Raw genomic sequence first — 15,426 nt, 5'->3', positions numbered from 1 at the left:
CCTCTATGACTCCAGTAACCTGCTAGGGAGGCGACGCTGGAGGCATAGCCAAGTACTAGCTGACCATTTCTGGTCTGCGTTCATACGCCACTACTTACCCACTCTGCAAGAGAGACAGAAGTGGAGAACCGACGGGAAGGAGCTCTCTGTCGGCCAGGTGGTCCTGATTGTAGATCCACAGCTTCCACGTGCCCTTTGGCCCGTGGGGAAGGTGCCTCAGACTTACCCAGGAGTTGATGGACGCATTCGGACTGCTACTGTCCAAGTGAAGGACCGGACTTATGTGTGACCGGTAGCCCAGTTGGTCCCTCTCTCGAAGCTTGAAGACGACTATAAGGACTGTGAATGATAGACTTTCTCATGATGTTCAAATGTCCAGATGGACATTTCGGGGTGGCTGTGTGAGAAAGCCCGCAGTGAGTTTAGAGTGATTGTGAGGCAGCTTAACGAGCCCCGTAGCGATGACGTCATATGTCTTAATTGCCTGCTTCAGTTTGCAGAGACTGAGTTGAGGAGGAACACACGGGCATTTTTCCTCTACATCTTTTCCTTTGTTGTGCGTGAATCAACATGATGTGAGTTGTTTCTTTACAATTATTTATATGTTCTCACTCAACAGTTATCATTTATTAGTATGTTTGTCTTAAACTAAGAATATATAACCGTTTTGGTACTTAATTGATTCTCACGAGCTAATTGATGGGAGAGCGCACCGCATGGCGGATATATTTTCTGTTTGCTTATTTGGTCAGCACATTACTGCTAGTAACCTTATTGTAATGTGTATTAACACTTAAGTTTAATTATTTCTACAATTATCTTGAGAAGTATACATGCCTATACTATTAAAATGTCAAAGCGTTGTTATCATCAGGTTGTATAAATTATCATAGACTCCATACGGTTGTAATCATTTAATATTGTAATGGGCTCATTGTTGACCATGGTTAATTAAGATGTAGCTTCATTGTTGCTGCTAATAGAAAAGCGGATGTTAAATAACTTTATTATTGTAAAGGTTGAAACATCTTTGCCCGTTAATTCATATATTCATATGTTTGTTATTGTTTTCTCTCTTTGTAGACCACACACATACTACAGTCTACTTTATTTCCTGTAATAAAGTCCATCGAACTGAGCATCCTCTCTGACCCGATTCTCTGACTGGAATCTCGTCCATATCTGCCGGCCCAAACCAGTTTAATTTCCAGAGGCCCCTATCCTCTATTATATTTATATCTTTCATCTTCTTCACTTTCTCCCTTTCTTCACAGACTTGTGTATCAAAGCAGTCACGTTTATTTGTTTAGGATTTTTCTCAGCCATAATTGTGACTTGTGATCAGGCAATCATTAGGAAAGTCTCTGTCTCTCTCTCTCTCTCTCTCTATCTATCTCTCTCATAAATGAACAAACCTAAACATGTATCCTTGCTTACTTTTGTGGCAATTCAATAACTGACCCAATTTTCAAAATGCAAGTGATAATTCAAAACCAGATAGATCATCATCCTACAATGTGTTGCATTTGAAACTTGCATCAGTGCACATGGATTAATCAACAGTAAAGACCCTGGTAAGTTGATCATTTATATTTGTGCTTCTGTGTTGATATAATGCAGATATGATCTTCTATAGTGTATTTCTATGGTGTTTTCCATGATGCGCTGAGAAAATGGACTAGACGCCGAAACTGCAGAGCAGAGCCCGCTGCCGGTGTGAATGGTCTGACCCATTAACATGGGTGCCGAAACGAAGCGGGCTACGCTTCGGTGCTGTTCTGTGTCCATTCCGCGTCTGGTGTGAATCTAACATACTAACTAACTATAACTAACTATAACTCAATCACATTTTTCCTCCTCCTTAGCCTTTGGACTACGTTATTATTTTTGGACTTCACTGCTCTCCAAAGAGCAACAGAGTTATGTTGCCAACTGGGTAATGCCACAATTTTGTAAAAAAGCATCAGTGTAGCAGATAATTAACTACACAGCAATTATTAGGTGCTCGGGAAGAGCACCTCTATAAGGGCTGGACTCTCTGTGTGCGTTTGTTTATGCATTTATTCACCTGTAACACTTGTCACCATGCGCAGTGAGAATTACAGTAGGCTGCAGAGCCCCAGAATCCTGCGTAAGGGAAATACGGTGTGTGCTTGTACAGCAGGCAGTACTGTAGAAGTCACATGGACAGGGTCCTTACTGCAGCCTCACATACTGGGCAATAGCTTGGTGATTCTAGTGACTCTAGTGGCTCAGTCAACACATGAATTAAATATTTTGTTCAGCAGTTCTCTCAACAACACTGTGCTACCACAGCACTTTGGTGTTAACAGGTGGAGTTTTTAAAGTCAATGCAGTTTTAATCACTCCAATCAGGCACGCCCTCCCCTCCCTCCACTTTTTATTAATTATGCTGACAATAAGATTAGGCAGCTAGGCTAGATTCAGTTCATGATGTGATGTGGTACAACAAGACATGTTGGGTTTTGAGCAAGATTGGTGGCTGCAATCATAGACACGTCTCAATGTTCAGGAACTAGTTGGCTAGCTAGCTATATTTATATCAAGCCTTCAGCAGGCCTGCCAACATGTACGCATTTAGCGTAGCAGCTCCGCATTTTGACATCAAATTACGCTGTTACGAGTTATTACTCAAAACTATGCCAAAGCGTTTTTTTTTTTTTTTTTTGCCTTAGCAGCCTGTGGGGATTCACCGGTACTTGCTCCTCCCCTCCTCTCACTGTGTTGACCGGTGCTGTTTGAACTATGTACTGCGGCTTGCGCGCAGATCAAGTCTGTTCGTTTTACACGTTTAAAATGTATACCTCGAAAAATAAACCGTGAGATTGTGAATTGTGAAAACCACGGCACTTTTATTTTGAAAAGCCTTTCGCTCCGCGGCGGAGCATCCATACCTGCAGCTGAGTCTGCCAGGTTTCAAACTTCACCGTTGGTTGTGTACAGAGAAAGTAACTGACAAGCTTTACCTCAGTCCCAGACTCCTACATGCTTGTAAGTTTGTAATCTTACCCTGATATTATTACAACACCACATTTTCAAGTATTTCTTGATTCTTAAAATAGTAAGACAGCGCTCTGGTTAAAACTGCAAAAATCGCACTAATGTTAGCTAACGTTAGCTGCAACAGGGCTTGTTAGTAAAATACTTATATGCTTGAAACTAACGCGGCCCCGCCATAACGATGACGACAAAAATATTTTAGAGATGAACCAACAGGTCCTGTACTGGCTTTTTGTGTGTATTTATGTTACTATCGTCTTCAAGTTAAGGCCGGGTGTGGTAGTAGCCTACAGCTTGGGGAAAAAACACACATGCTCTTAAAGGGCCGGCACACTAGAACCTCCTTGGCCACAACATGAAATGACTAGCAGTCTATGCTAGAAACCACCAGTGTTGGGCAAGCTACTTGGAAAATGTAGTGAGCTAAGCTACCAGTTAACATAGACTAACCATGTTCCGTACACAACGATGTTCCGTACAGTTGACCTTCTCCCGCCGATCGCTGAATAAATACTTCCAGTTCATGAATAAAATATATATCTGTGTCATCTTAATTTCTCCCTCTTTCATCCCCGACCAAGACAGAGACCCCCCCGCCATTTGTTCCTGTGAGATTTCAGTAAGTTTGCTAGGTGCGCCCACTGCGCTTGAAAATGGGGAGTGGGCAAGCTCCAGTCCAGACTGCAGCTTGGGTGGGGAGACAGCTAGAGCAGCGAAAATGTACATTTCGATTTAATTTATGCTTCTCACAGTACTACAGTCTGTATGAAATGATTATTATGTTATCACAAGTTGTTAAATATATTACCTTTTGTTGAATAAATGCTTTGAAATGGGCATTTTTTAACGTCAATTCCGGGCGATGACCGCTTGGCGCCACTCTCAGACTGAGGCAGCAAGTCTGTCAACACAGACGCTGTTTGCACGTCATCCTGCGCGCAGTGATGAGGTTAACGTCACAGCAGAGCAGTGTTAATTATAAAGGGTCAATTAAGTTACATCAATTGAATATTTTAACATTTTAAATTTTCATTCTTTAACAGATGAAACATTAATTAACTTATAAATAACTGTGAATTGATTGTGATGTTGTTTCATAGCCAACTTTTCATAAAAAGTAACGTTATTTAATGTTAAACACAATGTTAGGATATTCACACAGATTTAATAAGATTTCATACATCAAATGATTGTTTATAATGATTTATTTATATTCACGCAGTTTTAAGTTAATACATTTCATACAAAATGATTGTTTATAATGATTTTAGTTAAGTTAACTTACATGAAGCTGACAAACATTGTGATTTTATATAACTTACATGATTAACATATTAAAAATTATTCACATAACATTAACTGATTAAACATTAACATGATTACTAATGTTAACATGTTAATTTCAAAGCAAAGTCCAGAAAGCAAAACAAGGGAAAGCAAGGGAAGAAAGAGATGTCAGAAAAGAAAAAGCAGTACACAAAGGAGATGCTAGAGAAGGCAGTTGAGGAAGTGAAGGCAGGAGCAAGTTTGAGGGCAACATCAAAAAAGTACAGTATACCTCACACCACTCTGCAGGACTACAAAAAAAATAAATATGCCAACAACCCTCATCCCAATTCGGCCCTGACACCTGCGGAGGAAGAGGCCCTCATCTCCTTCATATTCTGGATGGCAGACCATGGCTTCCCGGTGACTAGATCCCTAGTCAAAGTGCTAGCCATTGGGATCATCAAGGAGAGTGGCAGAACTGAGAGCATGATGATAAATTTGGAGAAGGGGCCAAGTGACGTCTGGTGGTCCAGGTTCAAGGCCCGCCATACAGAACTGACCTCTCGGACGGCGGATTCCCTGGACAGAGCCAGAGTCCACGGCGCTACACCAGAGGCCATTGAAGGCTTCTTCAAGATATATGAGGCCCTCTATGTGAAGCACAGTTTGGAGGACAAGCCACATCTCATCTTTAACTGTGATGAAACTGGCTTTGGGGACAAGCCTAGGTCCAGGGAGAAAGTCCTGTGCCAGACTGGGAGGAAACATATATACCAGCAGCAGCAGACGATCAGAGAGCACATCACGGTGCACTGCTGTGTGAATGCAGCCGGGGAAAGCATTCCACCCTTCATCATTTACCCCGGCTGCCTCCCAAGCAATGCCTATAGATGGGCCCCCCAGCGCCCTCTATGGTGTCCAGGAGAAGGGGTACATGGACACAGAGCTCTTCCTCAAATGGCTCCAGCACTTTATAAAACACGCTCCTGAGGAGAGACCACTTATTTTAATCATGGATCAACACGAGACACATGTGTCAAAAAATGTAATCATGTACTGCAGGGAAAACCAAGTTGAAATACTGTGCTTACCTGCCCACACCACACACATCCTTCAGCCCCTGGACATCGCTGTCTTCAACCCACTGAAGACTGCCTTCTCCACCATGGCTTCCAGGATGGGTCTGGTGCGAGGGGATCTTGTGGTGGGGAAGAAGCAGTTTTCACCTCTCCTCAAACATGTCTACCCCACTGCTGTCACCGCTCAAAATATCAAGGCTGGGTTGCGCAAGGCAGGCATCTTTCCTCTGTCCAGGGAGGCTGTGGACACAACCCAGGTAATGTTAACATTAATACAATGATAATTCATCCTCTAAGTTAACTTACTTGCATTCCTTTAAAAGTGTGCTAATGAGTTTTAACTATGCTTTACTTACTAGGTGGTGAGAGTGTTCCCATCTGCACAGAAACTGATGCCACTCCATCCATCGCTCCCGCCACCCCCTCAGCCACACCATCCAGCACTCCAGCCACACCATCCAGCACTCCATCCATCGCTCCCGCCACTCCCTCAGCCACACCATCCAGCACTCCAGCCACACCATCCAGCACTCCATCCATCGCTCCCGCCACTCCCTCAGCCATACCATCCAGCACTCCACCTACTCTTACCAACACATCAGCCACTCCCTCCGCCACTCCAACACCTTGCCCCACCTGTAAGAAGGTGAGTCCAAAAAACTACCTGGTGGCAGCAGGTGTAATTCCTGAGAGTCTGGCCAACGTCCTCATGAGTCCAGCCTTGGAGAGGAAGGAGAAGGTGAGGCGTCGAATTCCGCTGCCAGCCCGCGTCATCACCAGCGACCAATACTTTGACCTGCTGGTGCAGAAAGAAGCTGAGGAGAATGAGAAAGAAGAAAAGAAGAGAAAGTGCAAAGAGGAGATGGCAAAGAAGAAGGAGGAAAAAAGACAAGCGCAGGAGGCAAAAAGACAAAGGAAACAGGCACCTCCTCCGGCTGAAGAAGATGGGGAACACTGCGCTGTCTGCAATAGAGTGGTCCCACCTGGCTCAGGAGATGATGCCATAGATGAATGGGTCCAGTGTGACCTCTGCCATTTATGGTTTCATGTAGAGTGCGCAGGGGTGGAGGAAGTGCCAGAGACTGACTGACTTTGCCATAAGTGCTGTCTGTCTGCATAAAAACACACACACACACAATGTAAATAGTTGTAAATAGTGAACACACACACACACACACACACAGAATTAACACGTCTTACTGCTCATGAATTAATTTCTAGCTTTTGTCATTTTTAATCAGTTTAGTGTTAAATGTAAATAGTTGTACACACACACACACACACCAGTATCCTGTTCATTAACTTTTTTTAAGTTTGCACATTGGTTGCTTTTAACTGTGTTTATAATTTAAATCATTAAATTTTCTTAGTCAATTAATGTAAATTGTTTGTCCTTCTTCTTGTTCTACAGAAAGATAAGAGATGGTAACGTTATTCACTAACGTTACACATGGTTCATGCTTAACTCACATGCCATAATTAACATCACGATCATGCCTAACTGACGTGATGCTCTAGCTAATTAACACAGCAATTAACTTACGTTTTAAACAAAATAAAAAACTACTCACCCTTCTTCTTTGTAAGTCTTCATTTGAATGATGTTTTCTTCAGTTAAAATAAATAAACAGCTCATAATTGATCAGTTTTAACGTCCATTTTCGCCGTTGAAATCAAGTTATGCGCTCTGTACGGAACACCGTTGGTCGCCTGTACGGAACACCGTTAACCCTTATGATCTTCCATACACAGGCGGGGGAGTTACTTTTCCTCACTTTTCTCAACTACTATTGGTCCAAAAGACATCAATCAAAGTGTAGACTGTCCAATGGATATTCCCCCGGAGAATGAACACACAAACATGCTTGTCTGGCTCTTAACAACAGAGGAGGGGTCGCTGACGTGCGCTGAAGGGCGAAAAGTGTACGGAACATGGTTAGTCTACGTTACTCTACATTAAATGAAGCTCCACTACATTTAAGCTATCCCCCAGAGAAATGTAGCTAGCTAAGCTACGAGCAACATGGTTAAAAGTAGTTTGCTACATCGAAGCTACTTTTTTTTTTTTTTTTTTTTTTTTTTTACACTGAACCCCCTTCATGTCAAATCAATGTTATCTCAGTGATCAAGAAAAACTGTCAGTCAAACAAATAGGCAGGCAAAAATGTTTTCAGTTCAATTGTTTATTATAAAAAAGCTGTGCCACTTAACCCTAACAAAAACAAACAAAAAAACGTGCTCCACATAATAACAAAGCAAAGTGTTGTATGTTCATCTATGTTTGTTTGCGTGTGTGTGTGTGCGCCTGTGTTTGCATGTGTATGCTCAATCTAGTGGAGACTTGGGCATTTCCAGGATAAAACTGTGGAGACTTACTTAACAAACTCTTTTACTTCAACTCAAACCCACAGTAGCAAAAGAATAAAGACCTGACGCATGTTAACCAGCCCCCAGGCGTCAGGTCTCAGCCTTGCTGCCAATTTGACATGGTGGCCAACGGTGGTACTGCAGCCTAAAATTCACCTGCGGCCCAAAAAGCTTTTTTCCCATAGACGGCCATTGTAAAAGACAGTCCTCTAAAACTGTTCAGAAGATACCTACAACACCACACAAGACCTTAAAACACTCTTTCAATTATGTATTTTTTTAACCATGAAGGCCGATTTTTTTAAAAATCACTCGGAGCCGTATAAAACACTGTTTTTTGTGTGTGACGTCACCTCAGGGTACGAGCAAAGCACGCGCCTCTGAGCTCTGCATCGGGAACGAGCCTCCTGCTTCCTCTTCTGCTCCGTCTGTCAGCTGTGTTTGTACAGTCCGGCTTCGCTTTTATTAAGATATGAAGTATTTTACATGAGTAGCCCACTAGTATTTAATATGTACAGATAACAACTGATAACTGAAAACGGAGGTTTGGGATTAGGTGTGTTTTCTGTGCTTGTTCATGACATGGATCTATATAGACAGCAAGCTAACTTTGCCTTGTTTTTAGCCAAACGTTACTTCACATGTATTCTACAGGTATATCTGGCGAACTCAGCGAGTCTAACATTACATGCCATTCATCATTTTTGTATTTCGTTCACTTCATGTTCTTTTCATTTTTCAAATAAACGATTTAAAATAACTTACCCTGTACGCTATTTCTAATTCAATTTCATGCCAGTATTGTATGGTGCTGTATGGTTAACCTGCTTGCATGGTAGTGACTGCGAGTCTGGTTGCCAGTCAGAGTTGCACTGTGTTTCTAAACAGAAGTGTGTGGCTGCTGTGTAGGGAAGTGAACCAGGTTGACTTAGCTTTGACAGACTAATGATAAACTCTGACTGTATGATGACATCTTGTCAAACTACCGCAGCAAAGTGCTGTAAATGCTACAGGGCCAAGGATACAGGGCCAACTCATGATTTTCATTACCTGGTTCTTCTAAGTAACTCAAATAAAAATAGCAAGGAACTGAAGCTGCATTTAAATGTCAGAATGTAAAGTCAAATTCATTAAGCATGACATGGGTTTGATCTTGTGTACTTTAGTCCATTGGTTCTGCAGGCTGTATCCAGCAGACAGCTACAGGTAGGACTGTGTGAACATCAGGCAACACAACATGCATACTCATGAAGTTGGTCTATGCTGTGCGGCTTCAGTCAAGCTTGGGAGAAATGTAAACATTATAAGATTGAATGAGCAGATATGCTTGGGGAAACCTGCCTAGTAATAACAAAAGTGATGACATCTTTATCTTTAATACAAACTTAAGACAACTTCTCACAATGGAATAGTGACGTGGAAATTAGAGTTGCAGGCAAATGACTTATAGCAACTACTGGCTGAATACTTAAAATATGTATTAATATAAATATTAATATAATTATATAATAATTTTAATTAATATATAAATATAGTTAATTATAATATATTAATTATATTAATATAAATATGTATTAATATTATAATATTTAATATTATAATATTGACTGGTGAGCAATCAAAAGTTGACATCTAAAAAGTTTTAGATTTAAATTTTAGGAGATTCCTTCTCTCTCTGCTCTGCTCGCCCCTCCCCCACCAAACCGTCCGTTCCACACTCCCAGCTGCAGCTGCACGCTCCCGACCTGCTCACTTGATGACGAGAGCGCGACTGGGCTCGCTAGCTCGCTCGTGGGCGCGCTACTCCTGGCGGGAATCAAAGAGGTTCTATATTAACTGGAGGATGAACGGAAAAATGGCCGCCCATTCATTTGAACGTAAGCTGCTCACCCAGCGCATACGGCAAAAAAAAAATTCTCTTCCTGGTTTACTTCCGTGATGTGCGGCCCACGGGTCATGCGCAGTAGTGTCTGCTTACGTATTCCCGCCAGGAGTAGCGCGCCCACGAGCGAGCTAGCGAGCCCAGCCACGCTCTCGTCATCAAGTGAGCAGGTCGGGAGCGTGCAGCTGCAGCTGGGAGTGTGGAACGGACGGTTTGGTGGGGGAGGGGTGAGCAGAGCAGAGAGAAGGAATCTCCTAAAATTAAAATCTAAAACTTTTTAGATGTCAACTTTTGATTACTCACCAGTCAATATTATATTAAATATTATAATATGAATACATATTTATATTAATACAATTAATATTTATATTAATATTATAATTAATTATGTTTATATATTAATTACATTTATTATATAATTATATAAATATTTATATTAATACATATTAGTAAGTATTCAGCCAGTAGTTGCTAGAAGTCATTTGCTTGCAACTCTAATTTCCACGTAACTATTCCATTGTGAGAAGTTGTCTTAAGTTTATATTAAAGATAAAGATGTCATCACTTTTGTTATTACTAGGCAGGTTTCCCCAAGCATATCTGCTCATTCAATCTTATAATGTTTACATTTCTCCCAAGCTTGACTGAAGCCGCACAGCATAGACCAACTTCATGAGTATGCATGTTGTGTTGCCTGATGTTCACACAGTCCTACCTGTAGCTGTCTGCTGGATACAGCCTGCAGAACCAATGGACTAAAGTACACAAGATCAAACCCATGTCATGCTTGATGAATTTAACTTTACATTCTGACATTTAAATGCAGCTTCAGTTCCTTGCTATTTTTATTTGAGTTACTTAGAAGAACCATGTAATGAAAATCATGAGATGGCCCTGTATCCTTGGCCCTGTAGCATTTACAGCACTTTGCTGTGGTAGTTTGACAAGATGTCATCATACAGTCAAGAGTTTATCATTAGTCTGTCAAAGCTAAGTCAACCTGGTTCACTTCCCTACACAGCAGCCACATACTTCTGTTTAGAAACACAGTGCAACTCTGACTAGCAGCTAGACTCACTATGTAAGCAGGTTAACCATACAGCACCATACAATACTGTCATGAAACTGAATTAGAAATCACGTACAGGTCAAGTTATTTAAAATCGTTTATTTAAAAAAATTAAAAGAACATAAAGTTATTTCACAACGAAATACAAAAGTGATGAATAGCATGACTAGTTGGGTTCACCAGACAGACCTGTGGAATACATGTCAAGTAGGCTAAAAACAAGGCTAATATAGTTAGCTTGCTGTCTACATCTCCGTGGCATGAACAAGCACAGAAAACACACCTAATCCCAAACCTCCATTTTCGGTGATCAGTTCTTATCTGTACATATTAAATACCGGTGGGCTACTCATGTAAAATACTTCATATTTTAATAAAAGCGAAGCCGGACTGTACGAACACAGCTCACAGACGGAGCAGCAGTGGAAGCAAGAGGCTCGTTCCCGATGCAGAGCTCAGAGGCGCGTGCTTTGCTCGTACCCTGAGGTGACGTCACACACAAAAAACAGTGTTTTATACGGCTCTGAGTGATTTTTTTAAAAATCGGCCTTCATGGTTAAAAAATGCTTAATTCAAAGAGTGTTTTAAGGTCTTGTGTGGTGTTGTAGGTATCTTCTGAACAGTTTTAGAGGACTGTCTTTTACAATGGCCGTCTATGGGAAAAAAGCTTTTTGGGCCGCAGGTGAATTTTAGGCTGCAGTACCACCGTTGGCCACCATGTCAAATTGGAAGCAAGGCTGAGACCTGACGCCTGAGGGCTGGTGGGAATACGTAAGCAGACACTACTGCGCATGGTCCGTGGGCCGCACATCACAGAAAAATTTTGGCGTATGCGCTGGGTGAGCAGCTTACGTTCAAATGAATGGGCAGCCATTTTCCCGTTCATCCTCCAGTTAATATAGAACCTCCTTGGTGTTAACTGTGTTCCCCTGCGCGCACCAGAGACGACGTAGGCATCAGCCCAAGGATTGGTCTGTGATGTCACCCTCATATGGAAGTGGTTCCGTCGGCTACACATACACAGTTCCTCCGTGCATGGCGCTGGCGTCACTTACCTATCCTGAGCAGTTTTACTCCAGACCGCAGCAGAAAGCTCCGCTGCGCTTGAGCTTTAGAAATGCTTGGGGAAAATGTAGCTTTTGTGGACGCTACCGCACTACTTGATCAATAAAACAGCTTCGCTATTGAAAACGCTATTTGATTCAAAAACAGCGACGCTACAACCACGCTACTGAGAAATGTAGTTAAACTAGTAGCAACGCTACTTGTAGCGACGTTACTGCCCAACACTGGAAACCACATAATATCACTGTAGTTGGAAGGAATACACAACTACATAAAACACTCTTAATTCCAAGAAGGCAAACTGCACTTATTCAAATTATTATTATTATAGTTCCTACCATTTATGAGAAATAAATCATATTTGCAATTCAGTCTACTAATTGTGAGACTTGAGTTTATATAAATTGCTAGATTACTTTCAATGCTTTGATTTTCAGCACTAGCAGGTAGACCTTGATTGTGTCCCAGTGTTAAATAATAAATCTATGTGGAAAAAAATATATGTGATTTGGCTATTAATGTGCCAGGGTATGTATAGCTTAGAAGGGTCAAGCTACAATGTTATTATACTGAGGAATTTCACTGTTCATTCAATGGTGAAATTCAGTGGTGAAAAATCAACCTAATTAGATCTTATGGCCAACATTTTAATGTTATTGCTGGTCACCCACAAATTCTATTTGGCCACCTAGTGATAAAATTATGGCTACACCACTGGGTATGGAGAGCTGAAGTCAGCGGCCAGCCATGTCAGATGAAAAAGATGACAGGGAGAGAGATAAAAAGCTGTGTATACATGCACCACAGAAATTTCTCCCCAGTTATGAAGAGAGGTGGCCGTGTCTTCAGCCATCTAGACTAGCCAGCCATGCATTTTGTACATTGTGCAAATATGATATTGATATCAACCACCAAGGAGCTACAGATAACTGGCTAGGTAAGCTAGTGTGTTCTGTGTTGTTGTTTTTTATATTGCTAGGTTCATCTGGCCTGTAAGTAAAATAGAGAGGTTGAGGGAATGACTTATGCACACTCTAATATGATATGTGAACTCAAATCAAATGGAAAACAGCAATATCTGCTTGAAAATTGAAAATACATGGATAAGTAGGCTACTTAGTACACAATGAGGAGTACAAACCACTGTATGGCATTGGACTGGGCAAGGCCCAGGTCAGAGGTCAGCTGATGTTGGTCCCCACAAGTATAACATGTCTTTATACTGTAGGTATATGCATAGCTCACTCTATTGCTTTTCTTGATAACTCAGACTGTACTTGTGTTTTGTCGCGAGTCACGCAAGTTGGGACGATGTGCTACTCAAAAAAATGTTCCAATGTTGGCAGGTCTGCTTCAGGGACTGCACCGCGATTTTGCCATAGTGGCCAAAGTCGGAAATGCAAATCACGTGACGAATAAACAAATGAAGAAAACAAATAAATTACAAATTTAAAAAAGCATTTAAGTTAATATCCAATAATCACCACAATGCTAAAATCCTATTTTCTGTTATAGACTGTCCTGACTTCCCCTAAAATCCAAAACACTATGGAGGCATCCCCAAAAAGGCGTGAATATTTCCTAAGATTCTTTACTGAGATTTTATTCAATGTCAGTCCACCCCCACTGGATGTCATGCTTCTTTTAGCTGTTTATAGACCATTTCCCTTGAGACCCTAGTAGACATTTCTACATGAAATCCTCATGTTGCACATTAGATATAATCCAAACCAAACTGCTAGAAGAGGTTCTTGGTACTGTTGCCCCATACATCCTATCGATCATAAACTGCTCACTGTCTATTGGTCTGGTCCCCTCCTACTTAAAACATGCCATTATTCAACTTCCCCTTGCCCTCAACAACTACAGACCTATCTGCAAATTGCAGTTTTTAGCCAAAATTGTTGAGAAAATTGTATCCTCACAGGTGATTTCATTCATGAATAGCAACAACATTTTTGAGAAATTTCAGTCAGGCTTTAGAACCCTCCACAGCACAGAGACAGCTCTCCTAAAGGCAAATTTACGGCAAGACCATTCTCTCCGCAGAGGCACAGCATTTTATAGTAAATGCGGTAGCAGCGCGGTGTTCGCGGAGAGCGCAGAATCGCCTCCGGTTGTCCATTTTTGCTGGTTGTCAGCTGTCAGTTTCCTCGAATAGACTACTTTCCTAGTAACCAACTAACAGCAACCATTAACCAATCATAGCCTCGGAACTGACTGCGCCGTTTGCAGAGGCCTCCGCAGAGGTCCATTTTTGGAGAGGAGCACGGAGCTCGGTGCGGACCCTCCGCAGACCCCCTATATTTATATTTTATTTATTTTATTTGTTGAAAGGTATTCTGGGAAATATAGGAAATCACTGATTGATGAGATATAACAGTGTATACAAAGGTGGAGTTTTCGTTTAAGTTAAGTGAGATGTATGTAAACCAATTGTATTTATTTTATGCTTGTTTCTTTTTTCTCTTTGTAGATCCCCTTAAGTGGACCAAGCAGCATGTGCTGCAGTGGCTGCAGTGGGCGGTCAGTGAGTTTAGCCTGTCGGATGTCAACTACTTCAAGTTTGACATGAATGGCGAGCAGCTCTGCGATCTGGGCAAGGACACCTTCCTACAGCTGGCACCTGACTTTGTGGGCGACATTCTGTGGGAGCATCTGGATCAGATGATGAAAGGTACATATGGACGATGACAATCTGAATGTATGTATTTTAAGAAATGTTTATTTAAATGTTTGTTTTAATGTTTAAATAATACGTACAGGCTTCCCACTGGTCATGGAATTCCAGACAGGGAAAGTCAGGGAATTTGATCAATTCTCCGGGGACGTCAGGGAATATCAGGGTATTTTACAAATGGGTCACTTTCCAGGAATATAGCAGAATGTATTTTCAAAGTTGTTTCACACATTTATTACATTACATGGTTTCCAGCCCAACTGGAGTGGAAACCAGACTGTTCAACCCTTTAGAAAAGCAACATTAACAAACCAGGGTCCCCTTCCTCATACGTGGATAACTGAGTTAGCTGGATATGTTTGTAAACAATTTGACATAAGCTCAGGCTTTTCTGTTCCTTGAAACAAGCTTAAAATGTAAGTCTAACTTGCTACCAGAGCAACAGCTCCTTATGTTTAAATCTGCAAAAACACAGGCTTAGACAGAGTTAGCTGGATTATGACCATGCCTTTTTAAGTTTATCCATCTATGAACTCATTTCCAGACATGGCTGTTCCTTTCCTTAGAGAGGTGCCAATAGATCAAGGCACTATTATAACTAGAGCAAAATAATGGTTACGTATAGTGTCCAAGCACTGTTTGTTTTATGCAGCTGAAATCAAGGAATCTGTTGATAGCAGTATTTTGATCTCAAGGAGAAATGGTTCAAGAGTCTTGGACATGGACATGAAGAAAAGTCTAAGGTTAGCGTGATCGCTAACGCTAGCGAACGCTAACATTAACTAACAATTGGCAATTGGCATCATTTCGCCATCTTTGTGCATATCCGCTTCCGACTCTGACTCTGGTGACTTAGATAGATACAGAAGTGCATACAAACCTTTTACTTTTGCCCCTGAAGTGCACAGGAGGATGAGGAGGACTGCTTCCTTGCAGAAGAGGATCCCAAAAGACCGCTTGCTGACAAACCGACACTTTTTGCAGACAAGTCAGC

General features: G+C 41.5%; 1 protein-coding gene across 1 annotated transcript in view; it reads left to right on the top strand.

The window, feature by feature from the left end:
• The window catches only part of ets2 (v-ets avian erythroblastosis virus E26 oncogene homolog 2), a 49,783-nt gene that overhangs the window by 19,149 nt on the left and 15,208 nt on the right, over nucleotides 1-15,426 (top strand). The window contains exon 5 of the mRNA XM_071898633.2: nucleotides 14,229-14,429. Within this exon, the coding sequence (XP_071754734.1) occupies nucleotides 14,229-14,429 (201 nt within the window). The remainder of the gene's footprint in view (nucleotides 1-14,228; nucleotides 14,430-15,426) is intronic.

This window comes from Centroberyx gerrardi, chromosome 11, assembly GCF_048128805.1.
Source record: "Centroberyx gerrardi isolate f3 chromosome 11, fCenGer3.hap1.cur.20231027, whole genome shotgun sequence".
Taxonomy (NCBI): domain Eukaryota; kingdom Metazoa; phylum Chordata; class Actinopteri; order Beryciformes; family Berycidae; genus Centroberyx; species Centroberyx gerrardi.
The sequence above is the reverse complement of the archived record's forward strand: the minus strand, read 5'-3'. Positions and strand labels throughout refer to the sequence as shown.